Below are 13,987 nucleotides of genomic sequence, written 5' to 3' on the forward strand. Positions count from 1 at the left end.
TTAAATTACTCTCAACCTTAGTAATAATAAATTAGAATGTGTAATGAAAATAAAATTACGCTCAAAAACTAACATATGTGTTTATGTATGTATTTTTGTGTGTGTAATACGCTAACGCGTGTAATGTTGGTGCAAGAAAAAATAGAGATAAACTTACGCGCCTACCTATTCAACTACATTAGTGTTGGATACTTCCTATCTATCCTACCTACAGTTAAAATTATGCCTATCTAACCTACCTATATAGTTACTTAATGTAATTGTATGTGTATGTGTGTGCGTGTATGCATTCTTACTTAATGTTAAATTAAAGAGAAAAACAGAGAAAAAAGAATAAAACGTATCCCAGCCCGGCGTGTCTTTGCCACTGAATGAATGAATGAACGTAGCCTGACATCTTCCATGATGAACTCCTCTGGAAACTTCAACCTAAATGAATAAAATAAAAAATTTTATTTATTTTTATTTAAATGAAAGTAGAAAAACGAGCCGCGGTGAAACCCGCCAGCCGCAGCATCCTGTAACTGGCAAAAAAAGGAACCGCAAAGAAACCGTAAAACGAACCCCAGCCAGGCGTGCATTGTTTGACACTGAATGAACGAACGTAGCTGACATCACAACCATTCTGATCTTCCACGATGAACTCCTCCGGAAGCTTCAACCTGAATGAATGAACCTGAAAGTACCTAAATGAACGGACAAATCTTATTTATTTAATTAATTTAAATGAAAATAGAGAAACGCAAAGAAGCCGACCGGTCGGCAAAGAAAAGAACCTCAAAGAAAGGTATCTATATAGGATTTACGCTCTATATAACTCTATATAACTCTATATAACTCTATATAACTCTATATAACTCTATATAACTCTATATAACTCTATACAACTCTATATAACTCTATACAACTCTATATAACTCTATATAACTCTATATAACTCTATATAACTCTATATAACTCTATATAACTCTATATAACTCTATATAACTCTATATAACTCTATATAACTCTATATAACTCTATATAACTCTATATAACTCTATATAACTCTATATAACTCTATATAACTCTATATAACTCTATATAACTCTATATAACTCTATATAACCTAGCATTCTTCCACATTCAATCAATAAAAATCTCACTAAAACCTGGAACCACCGCGTACCTGTTGTATGTATGGTGTGAAACAAAACAAAAAACAAACAAAAAACAAAAAAAACACCCCAAAGTAGAGTAAAAGAATAGAAGTCCCTAACCTACCTATGTATCTAAATTACCTTATGCCCTAGCCTACCTATATAATAAATTAATTTTAATCTCACCTACCTATGTTTCATTAACTTAACTCAAGACTCATGAAGGAAGAGAAAAAAGAGTAAAACAGAACATAAAATACTACCACACAAACAAACATGATGTATGTATGTATGTATTAGCAACCGCTAAAGAACCCACCTAAAATATAAAAAATACAACATACAAACCACAGACATGCAAACTCTATATAGCTCTATATAACTCTATATAATAAAATAAATAAAAATAAATAAATTATAAAAATTAAAAAAATGAGATCAGACATACTGCTTCAAGCGAGGCAGAATGCCTGATCTGATTTTCATGTTGCCTCAGCTCCTTTTTATACTCGTTTCAACCATACATTTCCATCATTCACATCAGTAAAAAACTTATTTAATGTATGAACTACACTATTATACAGTCTTAACCACAATGCTAACCGTACTAAATTGACGTCATCGAACGAACGCCTTCAAAACTTTCTGATTGGCTGGTTGAATCTGCTATATTGCTTTTTAAACCAACATATAATCTTGTTAAATATTTGTATACATGGATTCTAGTTACTTTATATTATATTATATATATATATATACATATATATATATTATATAAATTCATTATAAAAGCAGCAGTAATCAATGCTACATATGTAGGCACGCAGTTCAAATTTTTCGGGAAGAATTCAAAATAGTTTGAGACCACACCTTGCTTAACATCCAATTCCAAGCCGAGCCAAGCCAAGCTGAGCTAATATGCGTAGATTTATAAGCGCTTTTCTATTAAAATTTTGCTCGCTTTATATATATAGTATATAAATTCATTATTGAAGCAACAGTAATCAGTGCTACATATGTGCGCACGCAGTTCAAATTTTTCTGAGAGAATTCCAAATAGTTTGAGACCACACCTTGCTTAAAATCCAATTTCAAGACGAGCCAAGCCAAGCTAAGCCAATATGCGTAGATTTATAAGCTCTTTTATATTAAACTTTTGCTCGCTTTATATACGAATATCCCAATATAACAAATTTTCCATCCTATTTTAAAAATTTTCATTGATGCTTTTTAATCAGTCAGGTCAAAATCATCATCTTCGATATCGCGGTGAAATCAAATTGAAAATTTTTTAATAATTGTTGATAAAAGTAACCTATACATATATATATATATATATATATATATATATATATATATATATATATATATATATATATATATATATATATATAGAGTAAAAAGTTTAAATTTTTCCGAGAAAATTCAAAATAATTTGAAACTACACATAACACAATTGTACAATTTGAATGTGTAAATACAATATTATAAATGTATTATAACTACGTATATATATATATATATATATATATATATATATATTTCTTTATTTAGTTTTGCCTGCGTATGATATTTGGTTAAATTTATTTGATAGGAATTGAATATAACATTCATACAGGCTGATCAACTACCATCTAGTGAAATAACTACTGTTAACATGACGTCATTTCCCCCAACGATTTCTCAACGATATACCCATCCTATTTTATAAATTTTATTTGATGTTTTTTAATTAGTCAGGTCACAATCATCATCATCATCGATATCGCAATGAAATCAAACTGAAAATTTTTTAAATTAAAAAAAAGTATCTTTATTCATTTTATGATACTATTTTGCTCAATAAGATACTGTTTGATATATATAACTAGAATAAATATAACGGCCTTCGCTCACTTTCAATGGTTGAACAAGGGGCTTATACTTTTGGAGGGGAGATGGAGGGTGATTTTTTATCGTTCGAATCAAAAGTTACGATAGTATATTTACTAATTACGGAATATTGCTTTTATTTAAAATGTTAAAATGTTATTTTTTAAAATTGTTATTCAATATGGTAATTAATTATTTTTTTTTAGTATAAATTTAAACAAATAAAATCGACATTACCGAAAATAATTAAAAGTTGCAAAAACTGAGATTCTTTGCATATCCCTGCTTCAACCCATAAGAAAGTGTTGTTTAATGGTAAATAGTCCTCCCCTTGTGGTTATCCTATAAATATTCTGTATATATGATTATAGACATTTATTAAAATGATGAAACCGTGAATATATATATATATATATATATATATATATATATATATATATATATACACATATATAGTATTCATTACTATTGATCTGGTCGTTTTGGAATTATGTAACCGACTAATATTAAACATTTTATTGAAAAATTGTAAGACCACAGCAGTGAAAATCAAATTTCAGAGGATAAAAACTTTAAATGTCATCATTCATAATCATATCATCAGCTGTCTGTCGGTTGTGTTCGACGACAGAACCACGAGTTGCAAAGTCACTCAAACTGTTAGTTCTATCTCTAAAAGTTACTGCAGAAAAGGCTTTTTGTACTCTAGCTGTCTTTTTATGTCTAAAATCAGGTTCAGAGCCACCATTGTTCTTCTTTGTTCGTGACCGTTTCTTGTGACGATGTTTCATTAGAGGTTCAGAAACTGTTACCCTAGGATCAATTCTCGGATGTGTAAGTTCTTCAATAGTGTCCAATGTTGGCCCTGCGATTAAAAATAAAAGGATCGTTTTAATACTTCATATAAGAAAGAAAATATGGTGGTTAATGAAAGTATTGTTAGTTAAGACTTTATATTTTATTACCATCTCCTTGACCAACATCTTCATCATCCTCATCTTGGACGTAGTATATTATGAAGATGATACAATCCTGAGCTATTCTTATCAACATACAGACCCATATTACCATAAGAACAGGAATTACTATGTTTCGCAAAAATGAAAAATCTGTTGATTTCATGCATTGATAAGGTATGTTAGTTTGAGTGTATTGTGATTTAGAAAGAAAACCAACCTTCTATTGTTTGTAAAATATCGTTGTAGTAACCTTTTATCATTATTAACGACTAACTGTTTGATCATTTTCATTTATATTCATGATTTTGTAAAAGGTATTTCAGTGTTAAAAGGTTTTTTTTTAAGTAGTTTAGTTTCTAAAAAGTTATTTTTTAGCTACATTTATTTAGTATATGTACAGTACAGCCGAAGCTAATACTAACTACATTTATTTGATACACATTATGTTGTTGCTATATTTATATTTATTAATGACGTTATGGGTTAATTTAAAAAGTTTTTTCGCTTTACAAAAAAATTAATATTCTATTTATTTGGGTGGTGATAATAGGTAGTTATTTTTCGATTATTTGAAATAAAACTTTAAAAATGGCTGCCCGTAGCGGTGGTTAGTGTTTATTTCTAGATCTGGAAGTAGCAAATAATTTTGAAATAGTACTTTTGATTATTTAATTTTTTATTTACACATTTTTTTGTGTCATTCGTGAAGGTGACTTTGTTAATCATAGATTGGTAGATAAATTTTTTCGTCCTCTCTTTTTAAAATTTAAAGAAGTTTAAATTAAAAGTTCAAATTCAAAGTTTTCAGTTTTGCATTTCAAACTTCATCTCCTTGAAAATATTTATGGAAATTAATTATATATAATTAATTGATAATTTAGTAACAGCCCTTCTGAAGCAAGGATTTCATGAAGTTCCAGACTTGATGCTGTCCTTTGGATGTGCAATTACAGGTTGCTTGATAATAACTTTTAAATTTGGTAGTTTCTATGCAAATTTTAAGTTTTCACATTACACCATTTCTACAATTTTAGGATTAGTGATGTCACTGGGTGTTGCATACAAGATGAGAGATATGAGACCTATTCATAAATTTCATTACACTAGTATGTTTCAAATCATTTAAATGAATTTACTTATATTTTTATTTTGATAATGTTGTTTTTATAAAGTGCTAATAAGTTTGTCATAGATGTATAATAATTACATTGTGTCTAGTTGTTTAGTGAATTTTTTTTAATCCTTAATGTAATTTTGTGATACATATTCATTCTTGTGTGCTCATTAACATTTTGGTTATTTTCATTTAACTGTTAGTTATCAGAGAATCAGATGTAAAAGATAAAGAAAATTTGGGAAAAACTTACAACTAACTGATATGGTGTGATGCCGTTCGAAACAATTAATACGATTTGAATACATTTGTTCTCATTTCAGCTTTTTTTGGTTAAAAATCATTTTAAAATAAATAAGGCTGAAAAGGTTTTTAATTATTTTCATTTAACCATGGCAAAATGGCATTTCAAAACGAACATAACGTAATGCTTATGATTGAATGTTCTAATCTAATTCATCTCAAATTTAATGAAGTCATTGGAACTAAATTCTGGCTGGGAAAGCACCCTTTTCTCTTTGGTCGTCCCATCTTGAAATCTGTGACCAAAAAAATATTAATATATTCTGAAAGAATTTGCTGCAAATAATTTAATTTGAGTTTTTTTATTAAGACATACAGTTAAATTTATCTATTATTCAGATTAAATGCTTATGCTGACTAAAAATTTAAAAAACACAGGTTTATTTTATAAATATGGAAAACAAGATGAATGTTGAAACTAAATTACTAAACTGACCCATTCATTAGGGCACAAAGACTTATAAACTTTCTTGAAGTATTCACATGGTGCATAGTCCTCACCCTTTATCTTCTGACATCTATGAAAATCAACATAATTTTGCCAGCAGTTCCTGCAATCAATTTATTTTATTTTATTTTTATGAGTGGGCTGTTAAATTTGAGATTTTGAACTTCTATGTCAGCAGAGAGAACAATAATTAACTGACAAAGCCTAAGCGATATTAAGGAAAGAAGTTGAAATTTTGATCAAATTAAAATAAAAAACCTTGTTTGGTTGGCATTAGGAAAACGGGCATCAAATGGAGGGGTCCAAAATTCAATTGTCTCGGTTTCTGTGGCCATTATGACGTGAAAAGTTATCCTACGAACGATTAATTCGATAATTTACGTTGATTAAATTTATTACAATAAATATAATAAATTTAAAAAATTTTTTTTAAATTATGAAGCGAAAAAACACGATCTTTCTTAGAGGTAGCTTTAATTAGGAAAAATCATTTGACGCTAGTGAAAAAAAGTCGTTAAATAAACGGTCCTACAAACTTTAAAATATACATGAAGCAAATAATAAATAAATATTAAGTTAAAATAATAATTAAACCAGAAAAATTCACCTTCAGGACAGAAAAGCAAACAAGGTCTTTCTACTCGATTGAACAAAGTAAGTTTAATTTTTATTTCATTTGCTTAAGGTACTTAGATAATGACATTAGAAACTTTTCTGAAATTTTTTTTGTTAAATTTAAGTACGATTTAGATAGTTTTAGTATTTTTTTATGTAACAATTAATTTATTCATTTACATGTTCAAGTGTAGTTTTACCTTTTGACCATATACTCTGTGACCATAGAGTTTTTTTCTAACGACCACATACTATAGGACCATGCGCGGCTATTAGTTGTTTTGATTTTAAATGTAAATGTTGTTTTAATCAATGTCTTCGCAACGGAATTAATTAAAATGTCTAATTTAATTTGATTTAATTTTCAAATTTGTATTTTATTTTAAATTTATTATTGATTATCAATCTTGTCGCGAGATGTCATCTGAATTAAAGTTTGGTTCGGCTGATGAAGAAATTCGGTACTGGAAAGATGAGGCCAAAAAATTTCAAGAAAGGTTGTTTCTAAATTTGGAAATTTTTATCTTTGTCCCTATGTCAAAAATTTAAAAGTTAAATTATTAAAAATTTTTTTTTAATACTTACACTGAAAATAAAATAATAAGTAACAATTAAAAATTAAATTAATACTGACAAAATTAGGCTACAAATTTTATAAATGATTAGATAACTTATTTAATTACAAAATTTGAGTATTGAACTGAATAAATTGAAATTTAATTAAAATGAAAATAGTACAACACCAAACAAACCAAACTCACTAAAGTTACAAAGCTGCATCTGAAGAGCTGAGTGATTTTCAGATGAGTAGTCGAGATTTAGAAGCTGAATTAGATTCCCAGCTTGCACAATCTGAAGCAAAGGTTAAAGAACTGAAAGCGAATTACTCAAGATCCCAGATTGAATTGGAAACCATTAGGGTATGTATGTACATATGTATGTATGTATGCTGCATATGTGTGTATGTGTGTTATATATTTGTTTGTGTTGTGTATGTATGTATAGTAAATGTGTTGTATATTTATGTATGTGTGTATATATGTGTGTGTATTGTAAAACTACACCAAATTTTATCATGTTGTAGAAACTAATTTAACAACGCCATCATTTTTCATGCTTGCATAATAAGAAATCAGGAACTTGTTTCACAATATGAATGAATGGTACATTCCAATTTTTTCTTCACTTTTCACAAGGAGAAATATGAAACCCTACAAAGAACGAGCCATCATCAGATCCAGGACCTCGAGACGAAATTAAACAAGTTAGAGACGTATAGAGACGAGCTGCAGAAATATATAAGGGAGCTGGAGCAGGCTAATGATGACCTAGAGAGGAACAAGAGGGCCACGATGGTCAGTCTGGAAGATTTCGAGACGAGACTGAACCAGGCTATCGAGAGAAATGTGCTGCTGGAGAGTGAGTTGGATGAGAAGAATAATCTCTTCATCGATAGTGTGCAGAGATTGAAAGATGAGGCCAGAGGTTTGTTGGATGGATGAATGAAGGAATGAAGGATTGTGAATTAATGAGTGAATGAATTGATATGTGAATGAATAAATGATTAATTAATTAATTAATTAATAAGATACCATAGTGAAAGTTTCCTGGATGTTATTGCAAAGAAAATGATTTCATAATCTACCCTTTCAGATTTAAGACAAGAATTGGCAGTGAGAGAGAAAAAGGAAAAAGATTCATTTCATCATCAGCAGCAGCACCACCACAACAACATCAACCTCAACTCACCAACTACATCAACATCAAAAGACTTATCGAAGGTTACTGCAAGCAACGCTGCCGTTGCTACCACCACTACCACTGCTGCTACTGCTACTACTAAGCCACCAACAACATCCACTGTTACTACACCAAATGCTGCTTGTGATGAAACAGAAATGCAGCAGCAGAAGCAACCACAGCAGCAGCAAAATGTTGAGGCAGTGTCGACACCTCCATCGTTTGGACACCAGAGTATGAAATTCAGTTTGAATGCTTCAAGTCAGTTTCTCTGCTACCATGTACATTGTACATTCATCTGTTTATAAAAATATCAAATTTATCAATTGCCATGTGTGTGTGCTTGTTTCTTGTAGGATTTTTAATTGATTGGTTGATTTATTTATTGATCATTTGGCTGATTGATATTGAAATCAAGGTTTATCATCGAATCAAAGAGTTGAAGAGAGGAAGTTAGCTAAGGATGTCAGCCAACCAATAAGCTATTTGAAATTTCATAAAGGTGATTGATTAGTTGTTTGATTGGTGATAATGGTTTCTGCTGATGACTGTTACAGTACTGCTCGTCATATACATCCCTGCATCTATATACAAATCTTCCAATCTTATATAATTATTACTGTCGTCATCATCATCATCATAATCATTCATCATTTTCGTCCATAACCCAGGAATGAAAGAATCAGACAAGAAAGCACTGCAGCTTAACCTGGTCTGTGACATACTCAGCAGGATTGGAGTGAGTTTTTCTGTTGAATGATTCATTCATTCACTCATTCATCCATTCATTCATTCAATACCTCATCCATTCACCTTTTTTGCCATTCATTCATTTATTAATTATTTAATTCTTTCATTAGATCAATATACATTTATATATTTACACATTCACTTTCCTCACTTACCTGTTCATCTATTCATTCCTTCATATCCCTTCATTAATTCATCCATCCATTCATTCATTCATTCGTTCGTTCATTCATTCACTTGTATTACTTAGTCAATGGAATCGAAGTTGCTGTCGTGCCAACCACAGCAGCAGCAGCATAAGCAAGAAAAGTATATATTTTTTTTATCTTGTATCTATGGCTGCATGACGTCATCCATCCATCTTATTATTTTTTCGCTCATTCATTCATCATGTTATTAATTAATTAAATAAATAATTGAATAATATTTATAATGGACAGTAAGCCAGTAGTCAACTCAATCAACATCAAATTCTTAAATTAAATTGCCATTCACAACAGTGTGAAAACACCAAACAGCCAGTCACAGGCCATGGTTCAAATTACGGTCTAAACGATGAACCAATCAGAAAGCTTTTTCTATAGCATTATATATGTATGATTACTATATATATATATTTGTATTCATGTGCAAGTGTAAAAATTTTCATATAGATTTTGTTACATTTATTTGTAAAATGTATTTTCACTGTTTGTATGACCATGTTAACTATTTTTAACGTAGTATGCATTACATAATAAATAATGAACAATGATGATGAGTTTATTATCGACCTGACCTGATGATAATATGGTGATAACATTTGATTGATAGAGGGTTGCTTGATGATGAAAACTTTAATCAGTCACTCTTAGGCTGTGATAAGAGTTAATTATTATCATCATTACGATTTCAGTTTTATCATTATTAATATTATCATTTATTATCAGTTATTATTATCATTGATTAATATCATTTATTATTACTACATCTGACGCTAATACAATTAACAGTGCTATTGAATTTTTGGCAAAAATGGTGATGGATAACATTAGATCTGAATATTATCTTTGAGAACATCTGCTGTACATGTATATGTGTGTACGAATGAATGTATGTATCTGCTTGTATGTATATATGTATGTATATATATGTGTAGATTATATATCTATTTGATATACATATATGCGCGTGTGTGTGTGTATGTACGTTTATAAATGTATATACTTGTATATGTTGATGCCTCGTTCTAATGAAATATAAACACATGAAATCGCATACATACACGCACACACAAATACATACATACACACACATAAGTACATACACGCACATACACAAACACACACACATAAGTACACGCACAAACATACACAAATTGATAAATATGCATACATTATTTTTCTTCATTCAAGTAAAATTGCTTTTCTGCATCAATTAAAAGTTGTATTGTACAGACATCATCCCACTTATTTGTACAAACATCATTCTACTTATTATTTTTTTTACTAAAAAGCAAGCTTTGTTTTCACTTAGTCAATTGTTTTTATTCTAATACAATGAAATGCTCCATTTACTAATATTGTATCAGTGATTAAAAAATTTTATACACAGGAGAAATAATATTAAAAAAAAATATATTTAAGTTTGGTTTATTTACTTTATGAAGTTCTATTTTGAAATATAAACAAAACAATTGAATGTTATGATATCTGCAGATAAAATTAAACAATAATTAAATGAATTATTGTTTTCAGTTTTTTTTTATCATACATTAACAAACTCCTAGATTTGAACTTTTCTAGGCTTATTTATTGGCATGATATTTAAATCTGTAACATGCCCATGCACATACACATCATTTCATATCATATTATATCACAAATCATTTTTACTAAAAAAATTTCAAAAAGCTTTTAAAAGAAGTACAGATACACCGATTGTGAAAAGTGAATAGAGGATGGCGTTCCTGAAACGTTTTTGCGTTTGCTGATTGATATCATCGTGCATCGTTTCTGACTTTCGTTTGGCTTGATGGGACTGTCTGACCGCATCACCGTAGTGCATTCTGTTGAATTCGTCAAAATCAAAATGTTGAGTCTTGCCTGTTTGGTAACCACCTCTGTTTGGGTGAGATTTGAATGGTGACCTTCTTCTACGTAAAAAATCCCTATATTCCGGATCGTCATCGTCGTATGCAGACGATTGTGAAGACGGGGTGGCGAAGGTACTTTCAGGACTGAGACCCAGACATGTCCTGTCGTAATTCCGCCTGTGTTTCACGTTGCTCAAAGTCTTGTAAGCTTCATTTAAACGCGCAAATTTGTACCTAGAATCTAACTCTGAACTCGTGTCCGGGTGATATTTTTTGGAAAGTCTGTAGTAGGCGGCCTTTATCTGGACCTGAGATGCCTTCTCAGAGATTTCTAACAGATCATAGTAGGTTTCTTTGCTATTTTTAGAAACGTAGCTTTGCTGCGAGACATTATTGAACGGATATAAAAATGTGTATCTAAACTTTTTCAAACAAACACTTTTATTACGAAAAAACAGATTCATGACGAAACGCCTGGGAACGTGGTGAAGGAAATGAGACTGAACCAATCCACAACGACCGACCTATATAACTTTATTCGCAACCTTCGATGCCAATTATACACACGTTAAAAAGAGGTTTATGTAGAATTAAAAGTGAGAAGATACAGCAAGAACGGATATAAAAATGTGTATCTAAACTTTTTCAAACAAACACTTTTATTACGAAAAAAAAGATTCAGGACGAAACGCCTGGGAACGTGGTGAAGGAAATGAGACTGAACCAATCCTCAACGACCGACCTATATAACTTTATTCGCAACCTTCGATGCCAATTATACACACGTTAAAAAGAGGTTTATGTAGAATTAAAAGTGAGAAGATACAGCAAGCCAGGATTAGACTAGTGTTTACTGTGTTTACGGATCAGCAGACACAAAAAGTAGTAAAATTTCTGAAAAACAAGCATTTAAAACAAGTAGAAAATTATATCAGTATTTGAAAAATTTGAAGCTGAAAATTATTTTTGAAACTATTTGCTTTTCATTTATTCAATGTTTTAAAAGAGCATTCCCATGTGTATTATATGTGTTTACATTTAATCGACCTAATTGTGTTTGCCTAACTCAAGCGAAACGGACGAACGAATGAATGACGGATGAAATACAAAGTTCTTTATATTTATTCAACATTAAAATAACACAACAGCAGAACACTCCTTTCAATAGAGTACTACATTTTATACTAATATTATGCCATCTGCCAGTGTCTTATACAAAATTTATATAATTATAACATGACAAAAATATAAAATGCTGGAAAATTTTTTATCTTGCATCACTTCTTTGAACTGCAAGTCAGAGGAGCTATCTAAAATAAATAAGATGAAAGAATGATTGAAAGAAAAATTGCTTTTTTCTCAATTATAAATAAAATAAAGAAAAAATTACTATTAATATTATGAGTTGTAGTTTTTTTAATTTTCAATAACTATGTTTCTGGTTTAATAATAAACTAATATTTCTTTCATCTTATTAATTTTCAATAACTATGTTTCTGGTTTAATAATAAACTAATTACATTGAAATGAACAAGTCTACTGATGAAAATGTTCTACCCCTAGCCACCAATTATGAATTATGATCGTTCATCTCCTAACACTAACAACATGAATCAACAAACTAGTACCAAAGAAGGGATGACAACATCCTTCCCAGATGAAAAATGGAGACCTCAACAAGTTTACATTCAACCTAATTTAGGTTATTTGAAAGACAAATTAGGTATTTTAAATGTTTTCCAGACAATATTTTCCTTAGCAAGCCTGATCTGTGTAATAACAAGTGGAGTTTGGCACTCAGGGCATGATAGAGATGATAGGGAGCTGTGGTGGTGGCGCTATAGACTGCTTATTTTTGTGTCTGTTTTTGCTGCCCTGGTCTCAATCAGCTCCATAATTTTTTTTATCTCTAGTTTGAATAAAGTTCTCATCATTGATTGGTCTCTATATGTTAGTGGTATTCTCATTTGAACATAATTTTTTTTAATTTAAGTCCCAGTTCATATAAATTTTATTTTTTGGTTTTATATGAGTTAATAATATTATTTAAAAACATATAATATTTTCCACAAAGAACATAGTTATGTATGCATTCATAAGCTTCATATATTTGGTTGTTGGTTCATTGGTCTTTGATTCTAATTTTGGATTCCATCACACGGCAGAGGGCAACCCACCTGCCGAATGGTCACACAAGTATATGGCTTCAGCTGTTGTAAGTTCTCTTTTCTTTTGTCTCTATTTTATCTATGCTATGCTTATTTTTTTAAATAAATTGTATGTGTTAGAATGGTGTATTCAAATCATCAATTAATGTTTTAAAATTATTGCATTTTTTCTATATTTAGTCATAGTTAGTTACTTGAGACAAGTTTTTTTCTTATAAGTTCATTTTTAACAAATTAAAAAAATCATTTCAATAATTCAACTCTAAATATTTTAAAATTGGAAACCACTCTCACGCACACACACGCACACAGACAGCCAGTTTCATATGTGTTTTACTATATGGGGGTACAGCCATCCTTGCATACCGAGCTTTCAGAAGAGAGAAACATTACCAATCCAGCCATCAACTGCATCAGAGATTTCAGCTGGTGGAAAAGAGATCTAACACAACATTTGTGGAAGGGACTTGATGAAACTACACCACTCCCACTACTTCTAATACAGCTTTTCTATTTATCTATTTATTACTTTGATCCGTTTTTTTAGTAACAATTTGTTGATTTTTGTTGTTAATGTGAAAGACATTGACATATATGAAAGTTTTTTAATGTAAATTAAGTTATTAAATGAGAGATTGTTAATTATTTATTCGAAATAGTTGTTTGGAATTCATCTATTTTCACTTGCTTTTACAACTCTTCTTTCTCTCTTTTTTATCCTTTCTGTCAAACCTTTTTTCATTAGTGTGTCTGTATTTAGCGTGTGTCTGTGTGTGTGTCGTGTGTGCGTGCGGTCGTGTGTGTG

At 30.1% G+C, this 13,987-nt stretch overlaps 5 protein-coding genes across 5 annotated transcripts; 2 read left to right on the top strand and 3 right to left on the bottom strand.

Annotated features, from left to right (window-relative positions):
• Window positions 1-3,583: 3,583 nt before the first annotated feature.
• On the bottom strand, window positions 3,584-4,230 carry HELRODRAFT_169909 (hypothetical protein; the record flags this gene model as incomplete). The annotated part of the gene is made up of 3 exons (XM_009015711.1): window positions 3,584-3,876; window positions 3,977-4,120; window positions 4,188-4,230. 3 exons carry the CDS (start codon window positions 4,228-4,230, stop codon window positions 3,584-3,586), a joined length of 480 nt encoding a protein of 159 aa, XP_009013959.1.
• Window positions 4,231-5,569: 1,339 nt separating this feature from the next.
• On the bottom strand, window positions 5,570-6,170 carry HELRODRAFT_75683 (hypothetical protein; the record flags this gene model as incomplete). The annotated part of the gene is made up of 3 exons (XM_009015712.1): window positions 5,570-5,623; window positions 5,824-5,938; window positions 6,094-6,170. 3 exons carry the CDS (start codon window positions 6,168-6,170, stop codon window positions 5,570-5,572), a joined length of 246 nt encoding a protein of 81 aa, XP_009013960.1.
• A 697-nt stretch (window positions 6,171-6,867) lies between these two features.
• Window positions 6,868-10,664, top strand: HELRODRAFT_110400 (hypothetical protein; the record flags this gene model as incomplete). Its single annotated transcript, XM_009015713.1, has 9 exons — window positions 6,868-6,950; window positions 7,217-7,370; window positions 7,647-7,935; window positions 8,104-8,451; window positions 8,609-8,692; window positions 8,862-8,929; window positions 9,191-9,249; window positions 9,438-10,073; window positions 10,113-10,664. The coding sequence occupies 8 exons, from the start codon at window positions 6,868-6,870 to the stop codon at window positions 9,490-9,492; spliced, it is 1,140 nt and encodes a 379-aa protein (XP_009013961.1). The 3' UTR covers window positions 9,493-10,073; window positions 10,113-10,664.
• Window positions 10,665-11,178: 514 nt separating this feature from the next.
• Window positions 11,179-11,382, bottom strand: HELRODRAFT_138282 (hypothetical protein; the record flags this gene model as incomplete). The annotated part of the gene is made up of 1 exon (XM_009015714.1): window positions 11,179-11,382. A coding segment is annotated over one exon (204 nt), but the record flags the coding sequence as incomplete, so codon positions are not given.
• Window positions 11,383-12,622: 1,240 nt separating this feature from the next.
• On the top strand, window positions 12,623-13,653 carry HELRODRAFT_169912 (hypothetical protein; the record flags this gene model as incomplete). Its single annotated transcript, XM_009015715.1, has 3 exons — window positions 12,623-12,964; window positions 13,089-13,229; window positions 13,495-13,653. The coding sequence occupies 3 exons, from the start codon at window positions 12,623-12,625 to the stop codon at window positions 13,651-13,653; spliced, it is 642 nt and encodes a 213-aa protein (XP_009013963.1).
• Between the last annotated feature and the right edge of the window lie 334 nt (window positions 13,654-13,987).

The sequence above is a fragment of the Helobdella robusta genome, assembly GCF_000326865.2.
Source record: "Helobdella robusta unplaced genomic scaffold HELROscaffold_16, whole genome shotgun sequence".
Taxonomy (NCBI): Eukaryota; Metazoa; Annelida; class Clitellata; order Rhynchobdellida; family Glossiphoniidae; genus Helobdella; species Helobdella robusta.